General features: G+C 40.7%; 2 protein-coding genes and 1 pseudogene across 3 annotated transcripts; 1 reads left to right on the forward strand and 2 right to left on the reverse strand.

Moving 5' to 3' along the window:
• Positions 1-307: 307 nt before the first annotated feature.
• Positions 308-3813, forward strand: gp9 (glycoprotein IX platelet). Its single transcript, XM_080445381.1, has 2 exons — positions 308-473; positions 1834-3813. Exons 1-2 carry the CDS (start codon positions 422-424, stop codon positions 2556-2558), a joined length of 777 nt encoding a protein of 258 aa, XP_080301507.1. The 5' UTR covers positions 308-421; the 3' UTR covers positions 2559-3813.
• A 216-nt stretch (positions 3814-4029) lies between these two features.
• On the reverse strand, positions 4030-18043 carry LOC308096138 (haloacid dehalogenase-like hydrolase domain-containing 5). Its single transcript, XM_080443438.1, has 8 exons — positions 17624-18043; positions 14660-14863; positions 14433-14545; positions 14251-14344; positions 13536-13569; positions 9150-9324; positions 8359-8547; positions 4030-5878 (listed from the first exon to the last, which is right to left on the reverse strand). Exons 1-8 carry the CDS (start codon positions 17732-17734, stop codon positions 5464-5466), a joined length of 1335 nt encoding a protein of 444 aa, XP_080299564.1. The 5' UTR covers positions 17735-18043; the 3' UTR covers positions 4030-5463.
• A 1045-nt stretch (positions 18044-19088) lies between these two features.
• On the reverse strand, positions 19089-24871 carry LOC308096278 (CCHC-type zinc finger nucleic acid binding protein-like; annotated as a pseudogene). The gene is made up of 5 exons (XR_013935133.1): positions 24791-24871; positions 22163-22311; positions 21745-21810; positions 20806-21004; positions 19089-20069 (listed from the first exon to the last, which is right to left on the reverse strand). The product of XR_013935133.1 is annotated as a CCHC-type zinc finger nucleic acid binding protein-like (transcript).
• Positions 24872-25770: the final 899 nt, after the last annotated feature.

Genomic DNA, 25770 nt, shown 5'->3' on the forward strand with positions numbered 1-25770 from the left:
AGTACTTAAGTAAATATACTTAGTTACTTTCCACCACTGCATCTTGCCAAATAAAATTTTGACACTGACCCAATTATATAAAGTAAACTATTATAAAGTACAAGTATAGTATAATGACAAAAGTAGAAGAGCGTCCATGTAGATTCAGTTACAGACTACAGTAGCAAATATGTAAGACCCTCTGTTTTTAAAGCCTTTAGCCATGTTTTCATAGATAAGCTCTTATCTCATCTCAGCAGAGGTATTCCCCTCGCGCCAGACGAGCAAAATACACTCACACTTTCATCAGTGAATCCCTCGTACTCTGATGCCGTTTGGTAATATGAAAATTATTATTATTATTGTTACAGAATGGAGTGTGTGATGATGAACTCTCAGAACTTGGCACAACATTAGGCTGAACAGGACGGAGAAGAGACCTATGATGACTGGCAACACTAGGACTTATTTTCAAATTGGCTCGACACTGAAACGTACGTAATGCTTTTTAATGTTTTTGCTGTCGGGTGGAAACCCTGTACTTTTCAGGAAATGGAAAAAAATAATAACCTGTGTTCCAAAGGATCCAGTGTAGTTATTATTGAATTACAACCTCTTGTTAATACGTTATAAATATGTATAATTATGCATAACAACTTATAACAAAGACACTTTATAACTGACTACACTATGGTAGTTATGTGTTCCACTGATCTTATAATTATGATTATGCATTATGACCAGCACTTATAATACTTCATAAACCTGGTCATCAGTCATGCATAATTATAAACAAGTACAGTACTATATTGCCATATAAGTGCACTATAATGCATTCTAAATGCACTCATAATGTATTATAGACCCAACCTTAATATACAGTTTTTTTTATTGGTTACATAATGTATAAACTCCAGACAGACTTTGGTCAGAGTTTGGTAATTAACTAAACAAATTAAAAAAGGTTTCTGGAGTTTAAAAAATAATAGTATTTGGGAATATTTTGCCGAAAATAGGGACAACTGGTTGAAAGTGGTTAATATTAACGAATAGTAGTGTGCACGGTACAAAAGCAGCTTAGCCCCATTAAAACGGGGAAAGCATCTGTCATTTTAGATTTTAGCGTTGGCTATTCAAAAATAGGAAATATACAAGCTCACAGCACGTCACTACGTGCCGTGCTACAAACTTGTACATCTGCTATTTTTGAACATTTTTAAAAAAATCTTGAAAGTGTTGGAAATTATTTGAATAATTAAAAATATATATGTAACACAAATCTTCTCTTCTGGGGGTCCCTGGCACAAACCATTTTCAGATGGGGATCCACGGCCAAATATATATAAATTTGGGGGTCCTTGTGGCACAAAAAAAGCTTGAGAACTACTGATTTAGAAGGCATTTGCAGAATCGGCCTCAGGTCTTAACCCATTAAGACCTGAAGCCAATTCTACATGTCTCCTAAATCTCAACAGTATTCTGAAAAACGTATGTTTCTGTATCAGTGGTTCTCAAACTTTTTCATGTCAAGGACCCCCAAAATGATATGCTTTTGGCCGCGTACCCCCCTCTCAAAACATTTTGTTCCAGGGACCCCCAGAAGCAAAGACAGTAAAAAAAATCGCTTTAAAAGAATATATATTCAAAGATTTGCACACATTTTCACGATTTTTCAAAAATAGCAGATCTACAAGCTCGTAGTGCGGCACTCGGTGCCGCGCTATGAGCTTGTAGATCTGCTATTTTTGAATAGCCAAAGTGTAAAGTAATGCTTTTTAGCTCAAATAAAAAATGCAGATGCGTCCCAGTGGATTAGAATACGATGCTAACATAATGCCTCTCTTCAATACTCAGGGCTAGCAGTCGTACTGCTCTTGGCTACATCCTGTGCACAGGCTTCTGTCCAGTCCTGTCTCTGTACAGAGCTGCTGCCAGGCGGGCTACAAGTCAACTGCAGTTCCCTGGACCTCGTGGACGTTCCCAGGCTCCCTCCGGACACCACGGAGCTCCACCTGCGGGGCAACCAGCTCGCCGCGGTACCGCCGGGCCTTTTCGACAGGCTGCCGGGACTAATGAGGGTCTCTCTGAGCGGGAACCCGTTTCACTGCGACTGTGGGATCCAATACCTGAGGAACTGGTTGCTGAGGAACAGGGACGTAGTGTCACAGGAGCCCGTGTGCGCCACTCCCAGCTCTGTGGCGTACGGCCTTATCTCTGAACTCGCCGATGCCCATTTTGACTCCTGTGCCCGGCAAACGTGTAGCGGCGGAGCTTACGCCGTCCTGATGGGGACGATGCTATGCGGCCTGATCGTTCTGTTAATGTGGGGTCTGAGGCTCGCCAAGAACTCCACCTTCACTCTGGACATCGACGGGGGGCACACGGGATTCCAAGCGGACTCGTTGCGATCGCTGAAGCCCAAACACAGGAAGAGGCTCCAGAGCAACCTGTCTGAGATCACAGAGACCTGGTCCGATGCCGACGATGACCTGGAAAGGCCACTTATCAACATGGAATTACTGCCACAAATACTGGACGTCTTGCAGGAGAAGCACAACATAAAGATGAAGTCCACTTGAGAAGTATTCTGTGAACATGGATCATGATGTCTGTGATGTCTCCAGTCAGACTCAGAACTTATGAACGTAGCAAGTCCGCTACCGGGCAAGGCAGGAATTTCATGGAGGCCATGAAATCCGCTGGCCGCTGTGCCCCCTCAGTTTGGTCTTGTGCCCTTCAAAACATTTATGCCCTGAGGCCATGGTAGCCTTGATGTTCTAGTTCAAAACAGTGGGTTGCGCACATCCAGTTCGTGGCTGGTGCTGGACACAGGGTGACAGTTCAAGAGAATAAAAGTCTGCACAACAGCATTGCTCCTAAGTGTTTAGTTTACTTTAAAACACAGAAAAAATGACATGGTACAACGTTTCGGCCACAGTTGCAGAAGAAGGCCGATACGTTGCACCATGTAATTCTGTGTTTTAAAATAAACTAAACACTTAGGAGCTATGCTGTTGTGCAGACTTTTATTCTCTTGAACTGTCCTTGATGTTCTACCCACACTGCCCCAGCTAATTTCACCAATTTCTCCTCTGCCTCTTTCCAGTCAATACGGTTTTTAGACACCAGTGTCTTTTTTGAGATTCTGAATTGTCAACTCTCCCTGACTCCCTGGAGTCCAGAGACTCTTGAGTAGTCCAAGGCTGAACATGTATGAACGTTTGACTCAGGAATTTGTACAAATATTGGTCATTTTAAATACCAATAAATTATTTGGGGAAATAAAAAGCGTTATTTATTTCACTGATAGTTATACTATGTATTCAAAATAGATCCACTCTTAACGCTTAAATTAATGTAATTACTTTCATGTACAAATCCTTGTTTTATTTGATGGCCTTGCTGCCTTGGAATTTGGCCGTTTGCCATGACTGCCTTCAAAACATGTACAACACCAAAGGCCAAGCCTCTAAATAGATGAAATTCCAGGCGTGGCTGCAGATGAACAAATTTGCGGTTCAGTACTGAATTGACTTTTTGGACTGTTGCTCAGTTGTCTAAGATATCATCCAATATATTAAAGATCCACTATAACTTTAAAAAATATATTATGTCCCATATACAATTAAAAAGTTACATGTATAAGCAACAAGATGCCCGCAAGTGGTCATACACTACCAAATAACACAGTAAAGAGACTACAGAGTCAGGGAAGAGAGAGATTTGTTGCTCATACCTTTTGTATGGGACATAGTGTGCTATATAGTTATTAAAAAGTTACATAGTGGAGCTTTAACCCATTAGAACCGGGAAATAATGTGTCACTTAGATTTTTGATCTAAACTTTAACCATTATTTTATACTTTGGCTATTCAAAAATAGCAGATATACAAGCTCATAGCACATCACTTCGTGCTTGTAAAATTGTGCTGTGAGTTTGTAAATGTGCTGAAAATTTGTGCAAAAGATCTTAATGGGTTAAAAAGTGACATAGTGGAGCTTTAACAAATAGATGATAAAATAATCACACACCTTGAGTTGAGACGGCAACAAGGTACCATGAAGGTTTTATTTTTCCATGTTGTGCTCCCTATCACATCATGTGGGGACTTTTAACTTAACCTTAGCTTGGTTCCTAAAACGCAACGTATTTCAGTCGGGTTGTAACATTTACCTCAATAAAGTGGGAAATGCATCAAATTAAATGCATGGTAAAAATTCAAATGAAAAAATATCTCATGTTAGATTTATGTCTACAATATAAATATATATATATATATAGCTAGTTACAGTTTTCTGCTTATTTTTTCTCTTCTTCCAAATCCTACAACATTTACAAGGGGTAGATCCACCAGACAGGGATACAGGGTAAGATTTAAACGAGGATGAATGGTTTGGGATCTGTGCAAATGCCCGTCAATGCTTACACAACTAGACACAATGCAGACAGACAACACTATTACAGGACAATATTGCACTCTGAATAGTAAGCGGGTGTTCTCACAATGGATACATAAATCTATTCATGCATTACTGGGTTAAATGGGTGTTGGCCGTTTGACGGTTAAAAAAAGAAATCATCTTGAGAATAAAAGGTAAAACATAAAAAGGAGTAACATCGTAAAACCATTGAGAAATTCTTGTAATAAATATCGGATGGTTTCAAAAGTTTGAACACCCATCCAAAACATGGCCACAGTTTCAAGAAATGATTTGCCTTGAATAAACATACCAGGAAATAAGGCAGTCTTTAAAACGGCCTTTTCCTAAAGTTAATTGTGCACATATTCAATTCAGAGACTATCACAAGATAAGAAATATTGCTAAAAACTGCTTAAAACAGAGAACGGTTAAAAGAGTTAATATGTTTGAGTATGAATGTAAGCTATGTTTCTTTAACGCACTGGCACGTCTGTAAACAATGTCCACAGTGTTAGGTTCATAAAGAATAATACTTACAAGTGGTTTAACGCCCCACCCCTCTACCCTATGACTTAAACCACTTAAAAAGGAGTAGTTCGCCCCAAATAAATTCTACCAATTACACACCCCCACGAAGCCTTAAATTCATGGAATGTTTTTTGTTTTTGTCGCATTCCTAAGCCAATAATTTGATGACCGGCGCAGTCTCCTACTGTAGCTGTAGGAGACTCAATTGCAAGTCAATTGAGTCTCCGCCGGTCATCACATTATTGGCTCAGGAATGCGACAAAAACTCTCCATGAATTCAAGGCTTCATGGCGTGTGTAAATGATAGAAAATAAGTAATTTTTTGGGTGAACTACTCCTTTAAAACCCTATACTTAGTTGACTGGAGTCCCCCAGGGCTCTAAACTAGGCCCCCCCCCTCCTGTTTTCGCTATCTTTGGCGAAAATAGCCGATCCACAAGCTCACAACGCGTCGCAAACGCGACGCGTTGTGAGCTTGTAGATCGGCTATTTACGCAGAGAGCTCCAGGAACGCTAGGGGCGGGGTCATGCGATCTACTGAGGCACAAACTTCTCTTGCTCAAAGATGAGGTCGACGGCTTCCGCCACGTCATACACCAGGTGATTGGGCTCCACCAAGGCGGGGTCAAAGCGGAAGTCCCGGTGCCCGTGGAACACCGTCTCTTTGATGCAGTGGCTGGCATCGGAGGGCACCCGCGTGTTGGGGTTGTACACCCCCGTGCAGACCAACACCGACTTACAGGAAGTGGCGGAGGGCGGCGCCAGCTCGCTCTCCCAGTCCCAGGCGCCTGCGTTTGCGTCCGCTTCCTCCTCCCGCGGCAGGACGGCGGCGGAACCGGTGGCGGCCGCCACCACCTTGGCCACGGCTTTGGACTTCTTCCTGGCGACCTTCTCCTCCAGGTAACGGTTGTAGAGGTTGGCGCCGTAGATGTCGGTCATGAGGTTGTCCCTTCGGGAGGATGTGAGAAAAGCAGGGGTAAGCTCACCGGCCGATTGGTCTGGTAGATTACACGTTCTACCTGGCAAACTTTGTTTTACCAGCCCATAAAAATGTTTGGGGTGTTTGCGTGTCGTACATACATTTAATCTGCTTAACCCATTAAGCCCTGAGGCCGAGATTCTACAAAATGTCTTCTAAACCAGTTTTCTGAAAACACTTATGTTGCTATATCAGTGGTTCTCAGACTATTTCATGTCAAGGACCCCCGAAATGATATGTGTTTGGTCGCGGACCCCCATCTCAAAATATGTTGTTCCAGGGACCACCAGAAGCAAAGATTTGAGTTAAAAATAATTGCTTTAAAAATATATACAATATATTCAAAGATTTGCACACATTTTCATGATTTTTCAAAAATAGCAGATCTACAAGCTCATAGCGCGGCACTCGGTGCCGCGCTATGAGCTTGTATATCTGATATTTTTGTATATTGGCCAAGTATAAAATAATGCTTAAAGTGGTTACACAGATGCGTTGCAGGTCTTAATGGGTTAATAAGGCATTATGGTGGTGAATACAAACAGTGATCAGGGTAGATGGTATAGGGAGGGTCCAAATTTGTATGAATTAATCATTGAATAGAGTTAAAACTATGCTCTCGTTTTAAAACAAAAGCGTCACTTTTACTCTTCGGGTCAATAAGACATCCAGGAAATGAAGAGTTACAATGAAGATTTTCGTTGCTGTCGGGCAGAAGCCTTTTATCTCCATAGTAATTTTTTTGTATGTTTTTTCGTAAATTAATACCCTACCTTAACATACAAGAGTGTCGCACCAAAAGTAGTAAAAATAGCAGATCTACAAGCGATTCGCGACGTGTTGTGAGCTTGTAGATCGGCTATTGTCACTATTAAAAAAATAATGTTTTTAAATAAATAATCAAAAAAGGAAAATTTTCGACATGGCTTCCACCCGACAGCAACGATGTGTGTTATTAACTCCGTCTAAAGGTTTATGAGATCAAAGGAGGTACAGTACAGCACATTCCAGCTCAGTGAAAGTAGACAAAGTGACGGATTATGTTACACTCAAACACTAAGACATTACTGGTATGTTGACGACAACATGTGATCTAGCTCACCAACCAGTTCATTCACTTGTGTGCTGTATGAGCCACCAAGGCTGATATTTTGTTACAAATCTTACTTGCACTGGGCCATCGATGCTGATTATTTTATGGCAAAAGGTTGCCCGAATGCCCCGTGCTATGAACCACCGAGGTTGATATTTTGTAAAGAGCTGAACCATCAATGCTTATATCTACCCAATCCACCCACATTTGATGCTTGGCTGGTGATAATTTCAGACCCTGTGATAATGTAAGGGATTATGCTAACAGAAAGGATACGTTTTTAACATATCAGCACAACGGCATCAGTGATGTAAACTACACTAAACGCTGGAGCTGTAGTGGTCGTTGTAGTTGATCCAGAAACATGCTTGTGGGTAGACAGAGAAGGGAAGTGGAAAAGGTCACTTCTGTTTATTTACCCAGATCCATGCCTTCAAACCTCTTAGACTGCCCTACTCTTTTGACTGACAAGATCTGATTCTAAGCTTGGATTCTGTTGGTGGTTAAAGAGGACATGCTCAGAGGTCTAAAGATTTAAATATGAAGGCGGGAGGCAAAGATATGATTAGTCCTTTTCTTTCTTTCTTGTCTTTGTCATCAGTAACCGTAATTACAAAATAACCTACTTATCACAAATCAACATCGTTAGGAGTAAGACATAACAAAAACATCAAACATTATTTTATGTTATTTGTAACAAGTTATTGGCTTATTTGCATCAAATACACTTGAGAGAAAGCTGTTATGCATTCTGCTCAGTGAAACACATGATTTACTTTACGTATAGACGGTGATAAATAATGTGTTTTTTGAGCATGTGTAGAAAATCTGGGGGCAATTTAGCTCTGTAAAAGTATGATAACCATCACAGGTTATTTTGGTTGTACAATAAAGGATAGTGAAACGTACCGGCTTTGATCTAGTTTAAATACTAGAACTTAACCAATTAAACCCTATTATATACTTAGTTGACCGGAGTCCCCCAGGGTTCTATACAAGCTCTGATAGTATTTCCCTCTAAACGCTGCAGAAAACAGCCAATGTACAAGCTCACAACGCTTCGGAAATATTTCCGCAAAATGTTCACCCCAGAACAGGGACAATAGGGTCTAAGTGGTTAAGTGCAACTGCACTGGTTCTCAATGTTGAGTCCGTGGACCACAAGGGGTCCAAATGGACCCTTACGGGTCTGTAACTCTGAGAGTGTACATACATTAATTAAGATTAGGGTCCTTCTTCTTAGATTAGGGTCCCAGAGATTAAATTGTCTGTGGCCTAATGCATATCAAACCGGGAGTCCTTGAAATTAAAATGGTCAGTGGCATAGAGGGAGGTGATGGGGGGGGGGGGGTCTTACCCGATAGCATAGAGCGAGGTGATTGGACGTTTCCATCCTCTCTCCATGGCCTGGCCTCTGATGAGGTACTCACAGAAGTGGTAGGTGAGTTCACTGGGTTTCCCCATCAGAGCCTCGTACTTCACTTCTCCACCCGTTATCTTCTTATAGATGTTCTCAAGGCACACGAGGAACGCCCCATGGCCAAAGCTACAATGAAATCAGAAAGAGAAACATCTAGATTATAAAACAGAGAGAGAACAAGAAAGGCAACGAGATAGATATAAAATGTAACCACTATTACATTTAACGACTATAATTTATTGATATGCCGACATGTTTGTGACTAGTTCCAGCGTTGGGTCGCGGCTATGAAGGATGAATGAAAAATTATAACTATTTCTCTTTTTCCAAAAACATTTAACCCATTAAGACCTGAGACCGATTCTACAAATGTCTGCTAAAGCTCAAACTTTGTCATGTCAAGGACTCCCAAAATTATATGTATTTGGCCGCGGACCCCCATCTTAAAATATTTAGTTCCAGGGACCCCCAGAAGCAAAGATTTGAGAACAAATGTTCACTTAAAAATATATATATATATATATATTCAAAAGATTTGCACACATTTTCACGATTTTTCAAAAATAGCAGATCTACAAGCTCATAGCTATGAGCTTGTAGATCTGCTATTTTTGAATAGCCAAAGTATAAAATAATGGTTAAAGTGGTTCAAATCTAAAACGACAGATGCTTCCCCGGTCTTAATGGGTTAAATGTAGCAGGACTGGTGCTGCTGATGCGGTGGTTACCGTGGCGACTGGGCCTCGGCCATCCACATGAGGTCCACGTTGCAGGCCAGCAGGGGGAGGTGAGGAAACGTCTGGGGCTGGTGGACGCCGCTCAGGTTCCCGTTGGTCAGCAGGATGTCGACGATAAACTGGAGGTTGGTCTCCCATCGAATGGGCTCCCCGAAGAGGACGACAGCTGTGTGTAGCGAAGGAGGGACACACGTGACTTGGAAGGAGCACGTTTTCACACATTTTCAACATTTTCATCCTTCATATAATTGATCCTCAGCAGTGGTGTAGAGTAAATGAGTACATTTACTCAAGTGCTATACTTAAGTACAATGTTGAGGTACTTTTACTTTACTGGAGTATTTCCAATTGTCAGTACTTTTACTTCTACTCCACTACATCTCGGAGGAAAATATTGTACTTTTACTCCACTACAATTATTTGAAAACTTTTAGTTACTAGTTTGATTATTACAAAACATACAGTAACCACTTCAACCCTAGATTTTGGCTATTTGAAAATAGCCAGGACATTCTGCATAATGAGTCATTTTATTTTTGGTACTTTAAGTACATTTTGATGCCAATTCTTTTGTACTTTTACTCAAGTGAATTTTGAATTCCGAACTTTTACTAGTAACAGAGTATTTCTACATTGCAGTATTGATACTTTTACTTATGACTCTGTCATAAAATTATTGGCTTAGGAATGTGACAAAAACTCAAGAATATCCATGAATTCAAGTCTCCATGGGGTGACTAATCCATAGGAAAAAAAGTCATTTTGGGGGTGAACTATCCCTTTAAGTAAAAGAATGTAGTACTTTTTCCACCACTGATCCTCAGTATGTGTTAAGAATAAAGATGGCACCATATCTGTCTACTCGCTCTGCGTCTCAGAGAAGGGCTTTGGACAGTTCAGAAACCTGCCTACCAGTGACATCATCGATATGCAAGTTTTGGTAATTTCAAACAAGATTTTAAAAAAAAATAAGAACAATGGCTTCCTTTTCCGCATGATGTAGGAAGAGAAAGGTTGTAGTTTCTATTAGCTTGGAATCACCATCGATGATGTCATTGTTGCTAGGCAGGTTTTTGAACTGTCCACAGCCCACCAATGAGACACAGAGTGAGTTGATGGAAATTAAAGGGATATTTCACTTAAAAAAAAACTTTGGGTCATTTTATTGTCTACTCAGGCTTTTGTGAGCCCCCAGACCGTTTTTAAGTTGCTTGATTCAATATTTAGACATTTGATATTCATTTTATCAGACACGCCCCCTTCCTATACAAACCCATTATAACTTCAAACTCCATTTTTAACATGCTAGATTCATCAAAAACACCCGTCCTTGGTTCTGGTGACTCACCCTGACCTCCTAATACGCGAGGGGGCCGTGTTTTTTCGATTACTTTTTTCATTTTTTTTTTGTGTATACATTTTTTTACATTTTCCAAAGAAATATTAAAATAAATGATAAAAGTCATTGAAAAAACACGTCCCCTCGCGTATTAGGACAGGATGAGTCACCAGAACGAAGGACGGGTGTTTTTGATTAATCTAACATGTTAAAAATAGAGTTTGAAGTTATAATGGGTTTGTATAGGAAGGGGGCGTGTCTGATAAAATGAATGTCAAATATCTAAATACTGAATCAAGCAACTTAAAAATGGTCTGGGGTGCTCACATAAGCCTGATTAGACGATAAAATGACTAAAAGTTTTTTTGAAAGTGAAATATCCCTTTAAGCCCTCCTATTATGAGTATTAGTGAGGACCAATTATATTATGAAGATACGGTTTAGAATTGGTGAAGTGCTTCTTTAACAGTCTTCATCGTCGATTCTGAACCTTTTTAATTTCAAGGACACTGAGGAAGAATTGTAGTAGAATTACATCTTACTGTACTTGTTATTATGTTGTTAACCTTTTGCCTAGGCCTGTCGGAGTTATTACATAATCGACTAATCGCAATTATTTTCTATAATCGCAATTATTTTGCAGAATCATCATAATCGTTTCTATGTTGAAAAATGTTCATATATTTTCCAGAAATAGCTGAAAACGCTACTCTATTTTTTTTAAAGTATAAAAGCAAATATGTCAGTAATTACTTTGTCTATTTCAGTGCTGTGCATTTTTTTATTATGAAAAATAAAAAAGGCAAATAGAAATTACATTTGTATTCATGTTTCAATGTTCAATGCCAAAAATGTAATCTCAATTATTTGTATGATAATTAAACGTCAACTTAAATTTTTTAATCGTGACAGCCCTACTTTTTCCTCATAATATGTTCTGACCATCTGAATATCACAGAGTCAAGGTGCCATGGCACAGGCCTGGAAACTACTGTTTTGGGTACAGCTGTACAGCTTGGCCCTGTGCCAAAAGCTAGTTCCTCTCTTATCTTTGCCCTCTCCCTGCTTTCCCCTGAGAACTAACTGTACCAACACCCTGGTTGTCTAATGTTTCCCAAACAGTGGGTTGTGGTCCAATTTTTTTATGGGTCGAGAGAAATATCCCTTTATTTCTTGTTTCCTACATTACGTTTTTTATAATCATTTCAAAAGATTTTCAAAAAAAATCCCAAAGATTCTTCATAAGTTAAAAATAAATTAAACGTTTTTCAAAAGAATTCCATAACAAAAAGAAAAATCTATTAATTAAGAGGGGGGGAAAGAATACTGAAAATAGCAGATCTACAAGCTCTAGCACACACATGGGCAACATACGGCCCGGGGGCCGGACCCATAGGCAAGCCCTTTGACCATCTCAATCCGGCCCTCGAAGTCCTTAAAGAAAAACAAAATGGGAAACTAATTTAACTCTACTCCAATGAATTATTAGTAATGAATACGTATGTACCATTTGAGTACATACCTGCATTCCATCCGTATGTACTCAAATGTTAAATGTCTATTTTAAAATAGTGAAAATAGCCAATCTACAGAGACGTGTTGTGACCTTGTAAATCGTCTATTTTCGCCATTTTAAAATGTTTAATTATTTTACTAGTTTATAAAGCTCTAAATGGTCTGGCACCTTCCTACATCTATGACTGCCTGCCTAGATATGTTCCAAACCCCTCAGGTCTTCAAGTGCTGACCTGCTCGAGGTGCCTACAATGACTTATAAAAAACACGGTGAAGCAGCATTCTGCTTCTACGGACCGACAGCGTGGAATAAACTCCCATTACACCTAAGGCAGGCAGCGTCTGTCGATAGCTTTAAAGCACAGCTCAAGACCTACTTATTCACTCTTGCTTTTAGATGATTTTTTTTGGTAGATTTTTTAATCTCTGTGTTGTTATCCATGTCCTCACTGTATTGCCTGATTCACTGCCTTTTTGCTATTATTTTAATGTTGTTTTATGCTTTTGCTTTTCTTTTTTGCTTTGTTAAATTAGTTGTAACTGTAATTGTATTCTTGCTCTGTAAAGCACTTTGAGCTGCATTTCATGTCATGAAAAGGTGCTATACAAATAAAGTTTATTATTAATATTATTATTATTATCAAATCAATGCAGTTTAACATAATTCAGCACTATGTGTTTGAAGTTTAAATGCAATAGTCCAATGTGTGGCCCTTCACTCACTTTATCGAAGTCAGTATGGCCCCTTGGGGAAAGAAAATGCTGCCCACCCCTGCTCTAGCAGATCTACAAGCACACAACAATTACTTCTCCCATGAGCTCATGTATTTAACTTCTATCTTAGCATGAAATGTCTCCAACTCGGTTTGCCTCAACAATTACTAATTGATAAAGAATTCTTTGATATTCATTAGGCCCCCATTTGGTACTTTTTTAAATGTATCTCTTGGACTCCAATCAACACTGTAAATTCCTCTGTGTTATTTTACAGACCGTAAGTGTCCATTCGTACCCCTGGTGGTCCCCCGACCCAACGTTACACAGCCATTATTTGCCCTGGGTGAGGGAGTGATAAAAAAGGACCGGAAGGGTTTTAAGCTTCCGCTGATTGGTTAGCGGCCGTATCAGTTCAAGGGTGGATACGTCTAATCAGCAGAGTGGAAAACAGCGAGCTTTGTCAGTTCACAGACTGATTGGCTGCGTAATGGCGAGCTCAGCAGCCAGGAACACCTGCCATTATGTTCAATCAACTCCATCCTCGCTCTGTTGGGAATTCCAGCGGGACTCTGGGCAGTTGACCAAAATGTTAATATACGTGTTCAATCTATGTTCAATTAACGTGTTAATCAAATGCTGTTATGCCATTGTCTTTGTTAATAAATAAGGCTATGGGAATGTGATTAACAAATGATCACCTAGCAGATAATCGAAATGTTCCTGGGAAACTTTGACAATGCCAGCTGATTATTAGTTGAGGTTATATAGATATATAACACAGTATAATATATAGATCAAGCACATACCTTCAACCTTAGGAAGGTTGCCAACAGGAGTAGACTGAAAGAAAGAATACAATCTAATTGGACATGGACAGTGGCATGTGTTGTTACTACAAATAGTTGTTCTGGTTAATACAATTCAGGAAATTCCAGAGGTGTCTAAAAAAAGAACTACGTTGTGCAACACTCGTATAACTTCTTTGCAAATAGCACATCCCCCCTCTCCAGCTTTTTATGGAGGCTCAGTTTTGTGCGTTTTCTAATGTGTACTTCATGTTGGATGAGCTGGTGATCTTTCACTTTGTGTGTGTGTGTGTGTGTGTGTGTGTGTGTGGCACCATGTCTTGTACATGTGACTGTCAGTCACAAGTGTATATTCTACTGTAGCCTGTATGTTTTTCAGTTCCACATGGAATGTTCTACATCTAGTGTAGCCTCAGGCTAGCTGGGTGATATTGCCTCCTACCAGGTTTAGAGTTTCATGTAACCCCCCCGACAATAAACAATGGTATTGTCTGTGTTTGGTCATTGGCACAATCAAATCTAAAACACCCATTACTAGGTTTATTAGTTGCAGCTGTGTTTCATACATACATCACAGTTTAACAAGCTCAGCCCATCCCTTTAGATAATGTTTAAGCTTTAGATAGCAGCAAACTCACAAAACTGGCACAAAAGTGTCCAAGGGTTAGGCTAGCCAAGGGTTTAGTTCCCCTCTAATTCCATCCAATTAACTCACTGGCAGTTTGGGTCTCCTGTTGTGATCCACACAGTCCAGCAATGGGAATGATTCCCTCAGCATTTCAATACTGACCACATTCTCAAAGCCCAAACTAAAGAGAAAGACAAATTATTATTCTAGCCAGAGACTAGAATACAGATCAAGACATAAGATCACAAGATTCAACCATACTGTCGTACTTTTTGGCAATGTCCAGGACAGGTCCTTGTCCCGACACGAGAACACATTTGTCATGGTACTTCTTGAACATCCTCAGTGGACTGTGGGACATGATGACCTGGTCTTGAGAAATCTGTAAACAGAAAAAACAAAAAAACAAACAGGGGGAGATGAATAGGGCTGTACATAAACCAGGAGACAGAATAACACGGATCCCAACCCTATAGTTGCCAATGCATCTACTTACAGATACACCCAGAATATGAGAGAGCTGGTCTGCTTTTGTCTGGCGGAGGCAATTTCCTGCGTTTGTGACAAAGACGACTGGTACCCTAAATTGACCCTGATTGTTGACAAGCTTTTGAAAAGCCTTCTTTGCAGCGGGGATGGGCATCTTTCCCCGGACGAGGACGCCGTCGATGTCGAACAGCAGACCAAAGCTGGGCTGTGGCTGTGTTAAAGGACACAAGAATCCGAATCAACTTAATTGTCACATCACAGGTAGATAGATAGATAGATCCCAAGCGGGGGGGGAATCAGTCGCCCAGAGGCAGCACAGCAGTTAAGAGTTACAGGTAAAGAGAGTAAGAAAAAAAAAGTACTGTCGTATACAGCAATACAAGGCAAGAAAAAGAAAACAAGAAGCGCTACCAAAACAGAACAACAGTATACAATACACCTATACATCTGTCCTGCACTATGCAGGAAAAACAAACACTGCACTATGTAGAAAAACTAGCCTGGGATCAATACCATTTTCAGGTTTCTGATCCGGTCGGGAGCGGAAATAACTTAACATCATCAGGCGCATCAACAGGCGCGTCATCAGGCCAACGGCCGGAACCAAGGGTACCGGTATCACCCCAAAATTATTCCCCGCAATCGAGGGCATCATAATTTTAGGGCCTACCCAATAAAACCCTTGATGAGGCGTAGTTTAGCTTATAGGAATAGTTTGTTTGGTATATCCATCTTTTATTCCAACTCGTAGCGACTGGTGAGACTAAACTAGTAGTTACTCGATTCAGCGTTTAAATTGGGATTGGGGAAACTAACAAGGGGAACCAAAACACAGCGGCGCCAAAAAAAATGGAACCAGCCACCGGAATCACTGTATACGTTTTTTTTCTCTTTTTTTCCCAGTAAGCGTGGTATAGACCGGATCACACAAACCAATGGAACAAATACCAGGCTTTCCTCCGAGGTGGAAAGTCTGGTGACGCGAGGTTACAGAAAAACAAACACAAGGTTACAGTGTCACACAGTATCCCGTCCTGCACTATGCAGGAAGCAACAACACAAGGTTACAGTGTCTCACCGTATCCCGTCATAAAATAAATAAAGTGACCATTACAGGTAAACAAGTGGGTGAATTGTGTGCGTGTGTTTTTGGTACAAGCACCATCATTTGCAGTTTCAAGAATTGAAAGAAAACAAGGATAAAAAACAGGTCAGATATTCAAATTCCTGGATATGAGTACAATGAAAATATATACATAGCCTACTGTAGGGCAAGAGGTGTCTCGTCTCGATCAGACGACAGGTGTGAAATGAAACAACCACACATACAGTATGGACGTAAACAATGAAGCTTTTGTGGGATTCAAGAGCTGTAATTATGCATTCGCTATTAAGCAGTGGTTCTGGGGAGGGGACACCCAGGGGTCATTGAGGGGGGCCCCCAGCAAAACGAGGAACAGTTTAAACACTTAAGCCCCATTTTATTTTTACGCTATTTGAAAATAGCTGCTCTACAAGCTCACAGTGGGCTTGTAGATCCGCTATTTTCTCTGGCACACATTCTTTTCAAATGGGAGTCCGCAGCCAAATACATATCAATTTGGGGGTCCTTGATAATGATGATAATGTATGAGAAGGCCTAAAGGCCCTCAGAAATGTTCTAAGGTGAATGTGTCACAAATTACTTGTAGTGATAGTCACAGATGACCAAAATTGACCATGTGTGACCCACACACTAGCTGGGGGAGGGGGGGGGCATGTCATAATGTAAATTATATTTAGTCTGTTTTTTAAATAGTTTACAGTAATTTGAATAATTAATGCTGATCATAATTGTTGAAATATAGTAGTTGATGAGAGCATTTGAGGCAACTGGTTATTTAGCTATGGGATGGGATTATATATATATATATATATATATATATATATATATATATATATATATATATATATATATATATATATATATATATATATATATATATATATATATATATATATATATTTTTTTTTTTTTTTTATTGCAGATTTGCAACATAAAGTAAAATATGTAGGGAGGACCCTGTAATGATTCATCAGATTGTCATCCCAACAGAGAGGCTTTGCGTTACGACATCGCTGTCTAATTACACTCACAAGACAATATAAAATGTATTTTCCTCAATGTATTCGTGTGGAAAATGTAAGACATACTAGGGACTGGTTCTTTTTCTCAGCAGTTAGGCTACAGTATGCAAATGTCGTGAGTGTGGTTAGGTCAGCTCCGAGACACTTTCAAACATGATGGATGAACTTCAACCTGGTGTTGGCACTTTCTCCCTTTTTGGTCCGTACATCTACATAAACGTTCTGATTTCAAATATAAAGTGCATACCCCATGGCCATGGATGTTACAATTATGTACGGGCCCGCAGAAATACCCGTATCTTCCGTATTGTTCAATACAAAGCATTTTAATCCGATCGGTGGCCATTTTCTTCGTATTTCCTCCATATGCTTTCAACTAAGCGACCCTATCGGTTGGGAAGTGTACTGCACTCTGATACATTATAACTCTATAAGAAAATGACCACCAGTTGGATTAAAATGCTTTTTATTGAACAATACGGAAGATAAGGGTACTTCTGAGGGCCCGTACATAATAATAACATCCATGACCATGGGGTAAGCACTTTGTATTTGAAATCTGAACGTTTATGTAGATGTACGGGCTAAAAGGGGAGAAAGTGCAGACACCAGGTTGAAGTTCATCCATCAGTGTCATGATATGACACGTTTCAGTCACGTTTCAGGGCTAGCCAGAGAACCGCATCCCGCATCCAATAACGTTTACAAGGCATTGCGACGCACACTCACTCATTTGACACGCTGACCTATTTAACGACAATCAACATGACGGCGACAATGCAGTTCGAGGGAGCCCAACATGAAGCAACGAACTGCTCCAGAGACTGACTCGAAACACCCGTACCTTGTTATTAGACACGGTTCCGTAAAAGCCGCAGCACCGAGAACCGGCGGTTACTTGACGGTTACTCAGGGTGCATACCGCCCGGTGGCTAAACGTCAGGAGTCCCTTCATCTCCTTTGTTTTTTGTCTTTTATCCCCCACCGGGTTAAAACAATAAAATAAAATAAAACTCTATTCAAGAGAGCTGGCTTGGGCTGAGCTGCTCAGCTTGGCTCTTCGCCTGCTTCTAGACTTGTTTTGCTGTTTTCCTCCGCTTCTTCTCTCGCCCATACATCATTTGATTTGACTGGACACGAGCAGATGACGACATATGGGGAGGAGGAGGTCCTTCGCGCATCGATGAAGACGCAGAGCATCGAACCAACAGGACGGAGTGAGGAACTCCTCCATGGAGGAGCCGAGCCGCTGCACCGCTGCCATTTTACACATCAGGTGTGGGGAGTTTAAAAGCAAAAGCAAGCACCTCCTCTACAGAACAACGGCCAGTACTGCAAGAACTAAAACCAGTCAATCCAGTGGGACTGGGGAGGCCTGCCATTTCTCAAATTTAACCACAAATACCTTTATTTTCATACATTTTATGTATGTCAACACGTGGTCGTCGAAACCCTGGAATTTCGAGGGCCCCCCGCCCCGGTTTGGTATACATGACAGGACACAGACCCCCCCCACACACACCTCTTGGGTGTACAAAATCTAATAATCAAATGGAACCTTACATTATTGGACCCATTTGTATTCTCCGAGTTACAGACCTGTAACGGTTTGTTTGCTTCCCAACTATCACCAATTTATCTGGGGAACCCCACCACCCAGGACCCCACCTTGATATCACAGTTTTATGCAGGTTACTTACCCAAACATGCCGTTTTTCATCTCAGCTCCACATAAGAACCCTTCATCTATATATAATAACACTTAATTGGTATTAACCCAAGCTAAGCTGGGGCCCCAAGATATGCTTTATATAGGGTACCTAAATTTACCCTGGTAGTGCAGGCGTTAAGGAATTGGATGTAGAAATCTGAGCTATTGGTTCGAGGCTACAGAATGTCCCACATTCTTTAAAGAAAATGTCACCCAGTAACCGGTGGCCCATTTGTCGCGACAAACTAGGTCTTAGTTTGTCATGGGAAATGGAACACAATCAGCTGTATAAATATAAGATAACAGGTTCCCAAACTGTAAATATCTAATAAATTATATCTTTAAAAAATGTCAGTTCACCACTCATTTGGCAACTGTTAATCACCAGTACATATTTTCCCCCTTCAAATCTGGATTCTTGACAAAAGTTAAAAGTAGTGTTTAACAATTTAAATGTACCATTATATGGTCTACAGCTTAAACATGACTGATACATGAGACCGTTGCTAGATCCAGAATGTGAGGAATTCAAACTGCCATCATGGAAACCCTGGTAGAATTACATTAGAACAGAAAATAAGACCCATGAACACATTCCTCCCCGTGCGCCTCCAGCTTTATTGATAGTTTAAAATTAGTTTACATTTCTATTTTCTAGGACTTCAGTTGCATTTTCCTTCCGACTTAAAAACTGAGTACAAGCAAAATGGTATTTTTACAGTAGTCTAAGTGATATTGTACAAAAATAACATTTCTGTGAAAACATTCTCCGTTCCCAAATAACTCCTAATTCTTCTGATCTGACAACTCATAGCTCATGATGCTAATTTCCTCCAAGGTAAAATGTTCCCAAATCCATGAGAAACACCAACCCTGGACTAAGTGATATTTAAATTGTAAACAGATTATTTATTTTTTTATAAAAGAACTTAAGATTCTTTTGATTCCTCCAAAATTGAATACCTTTGCTATATAACATGTGGTTTGTTACCGCCCACTTTGCTGCTTGTAGGGCTCAGATGCATCGTGTTCAACGGTTTCTCATGTCATTCTCTCTTGGCCAACTCATATCTTACCCCGCTAAAACAAAACCAAAATAACCCTACATGGAAGTTCAGGTTTCCATTTACTCCCTTCTTACTGAGGCTCACTTCCACAAGCTCAGAGGTCCTATATATCCCATGTGTTTAGTCCCATTCATTCATCTCTGACAACCAGTGGCTGCTTGGAAAGGGGGGTTCTTTAACAAAGCATTATACATAACACCGCTACCAAACTAAAACATTTTTGTATTGAATGCAGAAAGATATTTTTTCAACCCCTTTCTTCGTATTACATGTCGAGAGGCTCACTGGCCTGGGACTAGCCTCTGTTAGCCAACCATTGGCCAGTGAAGAGGATTCAGAGAAAAATAATACAACCAACCATCAATCAGAAAAAAGGAGGGGCAACTAAGGGCACTGATTATGCTGTGGCTTCAATGCACTCTTTTGCCAGGTGTCCCGACTTGCCGCAGTTGTAGCAGTTCATCTCATTGGATTTACTGCAATGCACGGCGACGTGACCGATCTCACCACACCTAAAGAAAAGAGAGAACACCGGATAAATGTCTGCTGCTTATTTAACATGCAAAGAACAACACCATAAGATTATATTATTGACTCAGAAACCCGATAAACCTAACCTTACTGTGTACGGTATGCCAAACATATACCCACAGTATGTTGTAACTGTTAATACATTGTGGAGCACTTGTTGAAAGAACTTTCACCACACTAATTCCCAGGTACTAAGGGCCAAGCAAAATGTAAAAAAAAGTATATTTAGTTTTCTAGTATATTTGGTTTTCGGTACTCTTGTCCTAATCCCCATGAGTTACGATCTGCTAACCTTTTTTATGTTTTATATTGCTATTATTTGTTGTTACTCCTAGCTTTATCTTTATCTGTACCTGTCTAGTGTTTTAAAACTGCTGTAATGCTACGATAACTGAATTTCCCCTGCTGGATCAATAAAAGTCCATCTATTATGGTGTTGCATTACATTTGATATCAATATAGAATCCTGTCCTAGTCTAAAGGTCTCGATACCTACCTACTAATAAGAGGCAGATTATTTTAAACCGTATGAACTTAAAATAAGTAATGGGTCCCTCGTTGGCTCTATACTCGAACCTCTAGTAATTCCCTCGACACCAAAAATGGCCGATCTACAAGCGCACTGCGAAGCGTTGTGCGCATCAATATCTGCTATTTTTTAGCTGAATGTCTGCCCACCAAGTACCCAACAACAGACGTGCAACCGTCAATGCTCACCTGTAACACTTGACTTTATCACAAAGCTTCTGGATGTGACCAAAGCCTCCGCAGGAGTAGCATTTCTGCTCGTTGGCATGGTCACACTCACGGGCCACGTGTCCGGCTTTGCCACAGCTGTAGCACACCTGCTCCCTCTCCTTCTTCGGCTCCTTGCAGTCGCGAGAGATGTGACCACTCCTGTGGCAGTTGTAGCACGCTAAACGGCAAAATCAAAAAGCAATGTGGCCTCAGTTTTATGTGAAGTGTCGCTTATCTGGATACTGAATTAAATTGTTGCTCAACTGGTTCTAGAAGTGCACACGCAGTTAACCTACTTAAACCTTATATACATGGTATAAAGCCCCCCAGGGCTTTAGACTAGGCCCCCCCTATAATTTCCCTCTACAAAAAAATCTCTTTGCCGATAGCTGATCCACAAGCTCACAATGCTGAGCTTGCAGATCTGCTCTTTTATAACCATTTGTCAACTAACCACTTAAACCCTATATACTTAGTTCACTGGGGTCCGCCGGGGCTTTATACCAGGGACGCTGGTATTTCCTGCTACACCAAATCTTGTCGTAAAAAAATGCCGCTTTACAAGCTTAACCCATTTAGACCTGAGGCCGATTCTAAAAACGCCTTCTAAATCCTGACCCAAGTTCTCAGAAAAACTTCAAATATTTATTCAAAAATGTAAAAAAAAAAATGGCAACAACAACCCCAAAAGGTTTCTTTCGATTGAAAGGTATAGTTACGTATATCCCCCGTCTAAATGGGTTGAATACGTGCGTGTCGCGAGCAGATCTGCTATTTTCAACAAATGCTCACCCCAGAATAGGGACACCAGGGTTCATGTGGTTAATTATCAGAACAGCAATTATTCTACAAGGGACATGTAAGAAAACGGTCCTAAAAAAACCCCACAATTGTATTAATAGATAATGTAATGCCCACCATCCTCAGTCTGCTCACAATCCCTGGCGATGTGACCTTGTTCTCCACACCGATAGCAGAAAAGGTCTAATGGGAGAAGGATATGGGCACATTAATTAGTACATGCATGAAAGGAAGATGTGGAACAACAAGTTTAACTTATGGTGAGTTGGTGACCTGTCTTTGAGGCGTTTGAGCAGTTTTCGTCCATAATTTACACTGGGGAAAAACACTCCATTGTTAAATGTTATGCTATGGATGAGAGTGCACTTTTATACTCAAAAGTTTTGATCTAGTTGCTATAGGTTATGGACTTCAATATGAAACTATATATGCATGTATAGTAACTATAACGGCAATGATAATGAATCTGCTAAGCACAGTGCTCTTTGTGATAATCAATCCCTATCTTGGGTGCGGTGCACAAATCATTTAGTACCCTTGCCTCTTCCCCGGCCCCTGCCCCGTCCCCCGCCGCCACCGCCGCCGCCGCCGCCCCCCCCGTCCACCAGCATTGGGACAGTTCTTGATCCAGTGACCTGAACGGCCACATCCAAAGCACTCGCTGCTGCTGCTCATGTCCATTATCTAGAAACAAAGACGCAAATTGTATGAGTATACAGAAAAACGAACGTTGAACCGATATCAAAATCATGATGCCAAAGATTTAACAGGACAAATCAAGTTAGAATATTGACAAATGTACAATTAGAGAAAATCCAACCTGCCAATACGTCTTCAACAATGTCACAGAGGAAAAAGAATCCTACATGTTTATTGTAAATGGTGATTAAGGGGGATTTGGAGTCAGGTTTGTGACTCATGTCACAGCACAACTAGTACGGCATGGGTTTTAACTAGCGGGATTGACTACTTATGGATGTAATCTATTATTAAACTACTGGGTACATTTACAAGCTTCTAAGAACTAACTACACAGCTAACTTACATGATTTCCCCAATGGAATCATGTTGTGATCACCATTGGCCATACTTCTCCAAAGAGATTGCTGACGGTGCTAGAGACAGCAAGTCAGGAAGAATGTGAGTTAATATGTAGCCAAATCATTTACAAGTAGCAGCAGCGAACCCTCCTTTCCTTGCAAAGTTAGTTAAGAGCCATAGTCGACAAATACCACTATGGTAAAAGTGACCAACTATATGCTGCAATGCAAATTGCAAAAGTATTAGCTTTAGTTAACAAGGTGAAATATTTGTCGATGGCGTCAAATCACAGTAAACAGACACTTGTCACAATACAGTGAAGTTATGAAGTCCAGTATACGAGTGACAGGCCCTGTCGAGTATTATATAAATCTTATATAACATTACCACCCAATATGAGTTGCAAGTAGGAGCTTGTTTGTTGCTGCCAGAACCATCCAATATTAACTGACATAAGAACGTCAAGCACAATGTGTACTTCATCACACTACAGTGCTGCTTGTCTGTGTTTTATTAGCTTGAAGATACGTCATTTCTGGCAAGCACCAACTTTGTACTAAAGCAGAGTTTTCAAAGTGTGGTCTGGGTGAGGCACTGTTTAATGTTACTATTATGTTACCACCTTTACTGTAAGTCACCCAATGAGAGAGCAAATTACTATTCCAATCATAGGGTTCACTCTCTACACTAATATTTTTGCACCTACAGTATAAAGTACTGTACTGCCTTTTAGTCTTAGCTTAATGTTTTCTCTTTGCTCAATTTTTAGCCTTTCACCTATGTTTCTCTCCTAATAAAGTTGTTAATTTGTATTTGTTTTGTAAAGCTACTTTTGGTACAAAGAAAAGCCTATAAGTGATGTATTATTATTCCACCAACAGCATAGACAGTCGTATAATTCTATACTAAAATATAACCTAACAAAACTCTTTTCCTGTGGGGGTCCCTGGCACAAAATATCTATTGCATAGGGGTCCACTGTGCAAATGTGGGGGTCCTTGACATGCCCATGTTTGACCAGCACTGAACAGATATCAGAAAAGTTCTGAAAAGGGCCATCTGTTCCCTGAACAAACACATGTCGTGGCTCGTCAGCTAACTTTAGCACGCTAGTCTCCAACAACAGTCATTTCTTGTCGCGAGGTCACACATTATTGTACACAAGTTGTGTGTATAATACATATTTATTCATTTTAAGCGTCTGGGGGGGGGGGGTTTAATTCCTTGCTAGTCTAACGTTGGGAGACTTGTTGAATGAATGTGGCACCGATGAGAAAGCAGGAGTTTAAAAGGCAACGCCAACACGGGGCCTGTTGACGTTTGATGCCATTTTAATATAAGATCAATGCTTCGTGGCACGAGCCTTTCACTCGACACAAAAAAAACATACTGATGCAACAATTTCCAAATTAAAAAAGCTTCATTCGGATAAAATTACTCGAAATACTACAATTATTTCGATCTAAAACGTAACATCCATGCTTGCTGCTGCAACGCACGCGAGCTACTGGTAGCGCGTGCTAACGCACAAGCCTGATTTATAATCTGGTCGTACCGTACGGCGGTGTCGCGGGGGCCGCAAAATGGCAGATCTGCAAGCTCGCAGCGCGTCGCGGATGCGACGTGCTGTGAGCTTGCAGATCTGCCATTTTCGGTAGCTCCGCACCGTCGTACGACGATTTACAAATCGATCACACAGCAGCAGCATCGCCCCTCCGCGAGACCCCCCTCCCCCCAAAGGGGTAAAAAAAAACACGATGCTGTCGCACGACAGTTTACATCTTCTAGTCGAATGATCGCCCCGCAGGTTTCAAAATCGATCGATCGTTCTTAGCAGAGTGCGTTTTTTTTTGCAAGTATCGATTCACGGTGAATACATAATTTAATACGCAAATTATTCCCGCGCGCCGCGCTGGATCAAAGTCGTCACCGTGTGTGCTAGCAGGCCAGCTCCAGCAGGCCCGTTATCATCATCTCCGCCCCGAGGTTTAGATTCATGTTAAAAACCCCGAGTAAACCACCGATCACCACGGACATACGCTGTATCATGCACTGAGATGATTAAATAGTATCCGATGTGTGCGTATATGTGTATTTTTGTGGTGTTTTAGTGGGTGCTCACCTCGCTACAGCTACGTGATTCTGTTTACCTCCTCCCTCTCTCTCTCCTCTCGCTCTTAGTTTGCGCTACATGCGGTGGGAACACGAGTTCCTGTTCTGAGTGTCATTCACCGGAACCAGCTCCGCGTCCCGCCAATCGGCGGCGAGGGATCCGGGACACCGCCTCCTCGAGTTAGCCAATCACCGATCGGAATGGGTCCCGCGTTGCCAGATTTTGCGAGAGAAACAAGCAACCAAGTCTATGAAAACAAGCCCAAAAGAAGCGATGACTAGGCTAAGGTAATTTGAAAATAGCCGATCTACAAGCTTGAAGACCTGCTATTAAAAAAAAAATTGAATTAAAGAGAGAGGTAATTTAGAGGTAAACAAGCCCAAAAAACTGGAACTACCAATATTTATAAGCAACTTTACATAAAAACAAGCCCAACGTCACTTATAATAAGCAGACATGGCAACACTGGGAATGGGTCCCGTCATGGTTTACATTTACTGTTCGGTGCTCAGATCCGGTCTAGAGCCCGCCTACTGTATTCGGTGATCTACTTACGTACACATGCACGCATACGTTCCGTTTCCGTATCCGCTCAGACCGGATATGTAACCTGCAAAGTGAATATAGTAACTTACTTTTTCCTTACCCATCGTTGCTGTCGGGTGGAAACCTTGTATGTCCAAAACCATTTATTTTTTAGCTTGTAGATCTGCTATTTTGACTACTTTTGTGCGACATTCTTGTATTATGAAGTAGGGCGTTAATTTACGAAAAAACGCAACAAAAGTTGAAATGTGGAGATACGAGGTTTCTGCCCAACAGCAACGCTATAATAACGCTACGCTGTAGCATATCCAGTGGTGTATTATACATAATTAAATTATCAACATATTTTGAACGCATGATTAATCCTTCAAACAGAAACTAGGTTATTTATTATTATCATCAGCAATCTTTTGATCAGGCAAGCACAGCTGAGGTGTGCTGTT

This window comes from Gymnoscopelus braueri (assembly GCF_963280865.1).
Source record: "Gymnoscopelus braueri genome assembly, chromosome: 12".
Lineage (NCBI taxonomy): Eukaryota > Metazoa > Chordata > Actinopteri > Myctophiformes > Myctophidae > Gymnoscopelus > Gymnoscopelus braueri.

Coding starts and splice junctions, on each gene's coding strand:
- gp9 (XM_080445381.1), top strand. CDS start 422: ATGATGACTGGCAACACTAGGACTTATTTTCAAATTGGCTCGACACTG. Junction 474..1,833: donor AATTGGCTCGACACTGAAAC/GTACGTAATGCT, acceptor TTCAATACTCAG/GGCTAGCAGTCGTACTGCTC.
- LOC308096138 (XM_080443438.1), bottom strand. CDS start 17,734: ATGAAGGGACTCCTGACGTTTAGCCACCGGGCGGTATGCACCCTGAGT. Junction 14,546..14,659: donor CTCATATTCTGGGTGTATCT/GTAAGTAGATGC, acceptor TTCTGTTTACAG/ATTTCTCAAGACCAGGTCAT. Junction 14,345..14,432: donor GTCCTGGACATTGCCAAAAA/GTACGACAGTAT, acceptor CTTTCTCTTTAG/TTTGGGCTTTGAGAATGTGG.